At 35.3% G+C, this 6285-nt stretch overlaps 1 protein-coding gene across 3 annotated transcripts in view; it reads left to right on the top strand.

Annotated features, from left to right (window-relative positions):
- Positions 1 to 6285, top strand: part of LOC106871778 (collagen alpha-3(IX) chain) — a 239898-nt gene that overhangs the window by 177645 nt on the left and 55968 nt on the right. For all 3 annotated transcript variants that reach the window (XM_052969917.1, XM_052969918.1, XM_052969916.1), the window contains 3 exons: positions 1187 to 1240; positions 2833 to 2886; positions 4540 to 4584. In XM_052969917.1, the coding sequence (XP_052825877.1) occupies positions 1187 to 1240; positions 2833 to 2886; positions 4540 to 4584 (153 nt within the window). The remainder of the gene's footprint in view (positions 1 to 1186; positions 1241 to 2832; positions 2887 to 4539; positions 4585 to 6285) is intronic.

Genomic DNA, 6285 nt, shown 5'->3' with positions numbered 1-6285 from the left:
ATATTTAAAAGGATATGTTATAATACTATTTCACGTATACAAAAACACCCATACCAACAATTCAACATACCTCAATCATCAGCTTCCCCTACGGATATCATTATGGCTTCGACACCTGGGCAGTACCATTCAATCCGGCGGTGTCAACAGCACTAAAATAAGTGTTGTTTGGGAACAAACATACCAAAGACACCACAACTTTCAGACACATTTCCCACTTTGTACAACCGTATAGAGTATGTAGGATTTTAATATATTATGTATTCAGAAGATAATGCTCTAAAATTATTTCTCGGGTGTTATCTTCTAAACCAGGAGCTGTGCATTCTCAGCAGCACATAGGTTGCATGGTTTCTTATTACACGTATGCCTTATGTAATGTGTCCCATTTTAGATCGTTTTGGAGTTCCCGACCCAGTCATATATACTTATAAGGTTTCGAAACGTATAGTTGTGCTCGTAGTAGCGTTGTAGGGAGGTTAAGCTTATATACGTCTTGTACGTTTGAGGGTTTAATCTTTGTAAACTATGTTTTTGCTACGCATTTGGAGTTAAGTGGACATGTATTCACGATGCGACAATTGCAGTTTCCAACGGCTACTTTTGTGTAAAGTTAATTCAAATTAGAGAATTTAGAGGAAGTTAAGATTTACGCGATGTTAGGAGTGGTTGAGAATGACAGCTTAACTGTATATCTGTTGATAATTTGATAGTATCTATGTTGTAAAGTCTCCTAATTAGTTTGAGGATATTTGCCATTGAGGCTGGTTACCGAGAGACTGAAATTGAATTATATAACTATATAATAAATCTATATATTACTATATTGTCATGTTAGTCCCTTAAAGTTTCCACTATGTCGAATTAAGTTCATACTTTCTCTGATATGTGACATAAATACTGGCGGATTGTTGCCGTTGAGTCAATACTAATGTTACCTAAAACTAAGATGTAAATATTGTTTCCGTTGTATTCCACAACAAAATATTGTTTGCTTAGTCGAAATGATATAATTCAAATCTCTTCAATTTTATTTTCATCTTTAGTTAGTACCTATATCTATTTTAAATATTAGATTTCGTTTTAGTAAAACGTAATGTTGTTTGTAAGTAAATACGGTGTTATTTCTTAGTTTTAATGAAATGTTTTTGTCAGTAAATAACGAAATGTTATTTCTATCTTACAGGGACCACCTGGACGTCCGGGACTGCGAGGTTCTGTCGGACCCAAAGGAGACATGGTACAGTATGCTGTTTTCTCGAATATATGCACACACCTATATACATACCTATATACACATATAGTGATACATACATTATATACACATTCTAGATATACAATTCTACATACATATACACAAATAACAAAAAGTTCAATTATATATATATATATATATATATATATATATATATATATATAGACATACATACATACATATCAGGTACGTGCCATCAGTAATTACTCAAGGTAGGCAGTTGGTGATCTTTATGTAGTAAAACACACAAAAATAAGCAAAATACAGACATGTGACTGAGTTGAAGGCAGATTTACTTCTGCCTTTATAGCACGTAAAGAAAACGTCGTTGTAGGAGTGTACACAGCACATGTACTACAGCAGTCCTATGTGTAGCTTAAATACTGCGATTGAAAAGCAGGGACGAGTTATGCCTACCTAATCTACAAGAAAAAAATAGAACAATTTGCATTTTATGCATAGTAATCAGAGTTACCTTCATAATTTTATTGAATTGAATGCATATTTTGGCATGAGATGAACATGTTGCTATCGATCTATTTTATTCAAGGTAGGCACTACCTACCTTGCCTACCTAGGTGGCACGTCCCTGATATATATATATATATATATATATATATATATATATATATATGTGTGTGTGTGTGTGTGTGTGTGTGTGTGTGTGTGTGTGTATGTGTGTGTGTGTATACATGTAAATGTGTAAACATCGGCACAGTACGCTCAGGTTGAATTCCATTGTGTGTTATCTTGAGTAAATATTGTTATAAATGTCTATATAAATGTCTATAACCTTGGGTTGTCCCATATCCTGAAAGTGAAATTGAGCAAATGGAAATTATAGAGAAGCTTATCAAGTGGATTGCACCTTTACATCGAAAAGGCACAGTCTTTTTATACAGTATCATGCTGATTCTGCCTGAGAATTAAATTAAGGACACACGTGTATATGGAATACTCACCCACTTAGACGCTGCTTCAACGAGCAAGTAATACAATTAATCGAATAATTGAATTATCGTCGAAACCGACAGAGAACTAACCATCTGCATGCGTCTGTTTATTCATGTTATATTATATTAACGATTCAATGACTTGAAGTAAATTGGGGTTATAACGATAAGAAATACCGTTTCTACTATAGGCACAGCGACAGGAATTTAGTGAGATGGAGCCAGTCGATTTCAGTGCTCAACTGGTGCTTATTTCATCGACTGTGAAAGGATGAAAGGGAAGGTCGACCTCGGCGGGATTTGAACTCAGAACGTATAGACGGGCGAAACGCTGCTCAAGCATTTTGCCGGGTGAGCTAACGGTTCTGTCAGATCATCGCCTTGAAACGATAAGAAATATAATAAAATAAGAGATATAACCTAGCGGTTCAGCTAGACCGATAGAATAAGTATCAGACTTGAAAATAAGTATTGGGGGTTATCTGTTCAGCCATACCGTTCTAGGCGGTACCCTAGAATGGCTGCAGTCCTCTGATTGACACAAGTAAAATAAACAAAAATTATACAGAGAATTTTGACCAAAAATATATATTATATGCAAATTTCGTATACTTTCTGTTCCAGGGACCTAAAGGAATGCCAGGCGATCCAGGGCGACTTGGTGATCCAGGAAGAGAGGTAATTATACAATATTGTATATTATTTTACACCAACTTTCTTTTATCAGAATCTTAGTATATATTTCCATTAAAGCTCTGGCAATGATATTATTTTTCTTGTGTAGCCCCAAAAGAGACTTATGATTAGATACACGTCATTATGTAACCCTTCAAATTTAAGCCCTTCGCTCCGTATGGATCAGAGGCCATCGACAATAAAATAGAAATAAATAGCTATTTTATTTCTTTTTCTATGGTGTTCTGCCATACTTGATTATTTTATTTCTTTATTATTTTATAATTAGCTTTTATTTATTTATAAAATTAATCTAATTTTTGGACCTCTATAAATTCATACTTAGCTTATATAAAACTATACTGGTATATTCACTACTTATAAAAAAACTGCTTAGATTATAATTTTATTAATATATAATTAGCATGTTCTTTTACCTCAATACTCCTTTATTAATACCAGTGTATACCAATTAATCGATATTCACAGATACCACCTGATGAGTTAATATTTAAGTGTACAATATGTATAGATCTTAAACTATTTCTGGATAATTTCTTATCCTCCGTCTATTGTGGTAAAAGTTTGGTATATATTCAAAAGTATTCAAAAATTTCTATCCTTTTGCTATAATATTCTTAATAATTCTCTGAATAACCCTAAACTTTGACTGTATACAATATAGCAACATTGTTTAAAACATCTAACTATAGTACTACTACATGATAAGACTTCCCCTGTTTCATTATCAATGGTCTGCTAGTGGGCAACCCCCTTTAGTTGTCAGCCAACATCTTTTTTTAGTCTTCCTTTACCAAACCTCATGATATTGCTTCTAATAAATCGTGATTTTTATGACTATACCAACTATGATTTCTGTCTGCTCCCTCAGCCCTACCCCTCACAGATACTGCCCTTTATTCTCTCAGCCTTAGATATACAAGGATTTGATAAACTAGTCTATAAATTAAAACTGACCACATAAAAACAAAAAATTAGTGACAAGCAGAGTCTGTAACAATGTACATCTTCTTGATACCTTAGTAGTTTCTATGCTGGAGTGAAGACAGCATGTTCTCTGTCTAGCTCGTTACCTTCTTGGAGATTTTAGGTATAATTATACTAATGTGTCCATCTGTTTTAATTTAATTAAATTCTATGTCTTTGTGCAGCTGAAGATTGCTCTGCATTTAAATTGATGTAATGATTGCATTGTTAAATTAAATGGAGTTGCATGACACGATCGTACTGCATTAGCTCTGGATATCCTTGTTGTTTATTTTGATATCTATCTATCTATCTGTCTGTCTGTCTGTCTGTCTATCTGTATCCATCTCTCTCTCTCTCTCTCTCTCTCTCTCTCTCTCTCTCTCTCTCTCTCTCTCTCTCTTTCTATCTATCTATCTATCTATCTATCTATCTATCTATCTCTGTCTCTCTCTCTCTCTCTCTCTATCTGCCTGTCTGTCTGTCTATCCATCTGTCTGTCCATCTTTCTCTCTATTTATCTATCTATCTGTCTGTCTGTCAGTTTGTATGTCCATCTATCTTTCGCTCTACCTATCCACCTATATATATATCGTATATACAAAAATTGCATTTCATATTTCATAGCCATTAAATCTAACATTTACAAATTGGTCGTCTTTTATAAAGGGATTTATGGGACCAACCGGCCAGCCAGGAAATGACGGTAAAGACGTATGTATCATTTATAATCTCTCAATTTGCAATGTAGTCATTATGAATAACCGTAACCTTCCTTGCAAAGAGCTCGAGTTTTATTAGAGAAAGTTCATTGCTTCGATAAAACACGTACATTTATCATTGCATATATATGTGTCATATAATATATATATATATATATATATAAATATATATATATATATATATATATATGTATATATGTATATATATATATATATGTATGTATGTATGTATGTATGTATTGCGTAATCAAATTTTAAACGCACCAAAACTACGCTGATCCTAGTCTCCAGGGCTGATAAGCGATTTAAGAGGTGTCCTATGTGTATTGCCTTTTCCCATGTTTCGCTTTAATGCTCACTGTGTGGGGGCAGGGGAGGTGCGTGTGTATGTTACCGAAAGGGAGACTGGACTGTGGTATACATATATGCCACTTGCATCTTTGTGTATATTTTGTATACCAGTGCGCGCACACATCTGCATGAATATAACTTTACATTTGCGTGCGCATAGGAAGGAGCACGGTGGGTGCTCACGTGTGTATGCATACAATTGTATTAATGTTTATGGTTGTATTCAGATCCCTGTTCTTGTTGATTATCCGTGTCCCAGTGCACACAGACTATAATCAGCTGCTTATACAGAGTGCGGCAAAAGGCCTCAGATTCACCGTTCTGCATAAAGGTTTACAAAGCAAAGACACAAGGTGCACAGATTCAAGCTTTGGTGGTAACTGAGAAAAAATAAAAAAGAAGTATAAAACAATTGGCTATGTAAAGACACATTCTAAGGCAGTTCTTAACAACAGAAGGAAGACGAAGGCGGCGAGCTGACAGAGTTGTTAGCACACGGGTTAAAGTGCTTAGCGGTATTTCACCCGTCTTTACATTCTGAGTTCAAATTCCGCCGAGGTCGACTTTGCCGTTCATCCTTTAGGGGTCGATAAAATTAAGTACCAGTAAAACACTGACACCAGTGTTTGACTGGCAACTGCTAGCCTTGTGCCAACATTTAAAACCCATATGAAGACGCGTTTATCACTTGCCTAGCTTCCTTAGTTCCACACCAATGGTCGTGTTAAATGTAAGAAGATTCTTTTTTTGCTATCATTCACTGCAATTGATTTGTTCTGTATCTGAAAGTAAGCGAGGTGCTACCTACCCCATTCAGGAAAGGTTACCCACTTTCGGCTAAATAAAATAAATCATTGAACTCCGGATGTACTATTCCTTTTCTAAAATAGAATTGAGCCATTTTAGTGTCCCCTAAAATATTTCTAACTTTCGTCAATTGTCGGCAAAATACATTGGTTGCTATGTTGAAAACAATCGTCCCCGACATTTTTACCGAAATTCATTTGAAAGATACATACAAAAATACACTGCTTCTATCTCGTGCAGACATTTTCTAACGGACTAGTTTCCTATTTTCTATATATTGCAAGCTAGGTTAGACTACTGCTATGCCCGGAAAATGAGTGCCCACCGCTGAAGAGATCCAATAAGATTCGAAATCACGTGGTCTGGTGGTCTCGGAGTTAGGGTGGCAGGGGTTCTCTCCCGCTTGCAATAGATATCGAGTGCGAAAGCGCACTGAATAAACCACTTGGAGGAGATGTCTTCCTGCGGTTAAAACAGCAATATCGTCATCTCTTAGACAGCACCAACGTTGAAGTGGTGATGAATACTATATATA

This window comes from Octopus bimaculoides, chromosome 8 (assembly GCF_001194135.2).
Source record: "Octopus bimaculoides isolate UCB-OBI-ISO-001 chromosome 8, ASM119413v2, whole genome shotgun sequence".
Classification (NCBI taxonomy): domain Eukaryota; kingdom Metazoa; phylum Mollusca; class Cephalopoda; order Octopoda; family Octopodidae; genus Octopus; species Octopus bimaculoides.
Note: the sequence above shows the minus strand (reverse complement) of the source record. Positions and strands in the feature narration are given on the sequence as shown.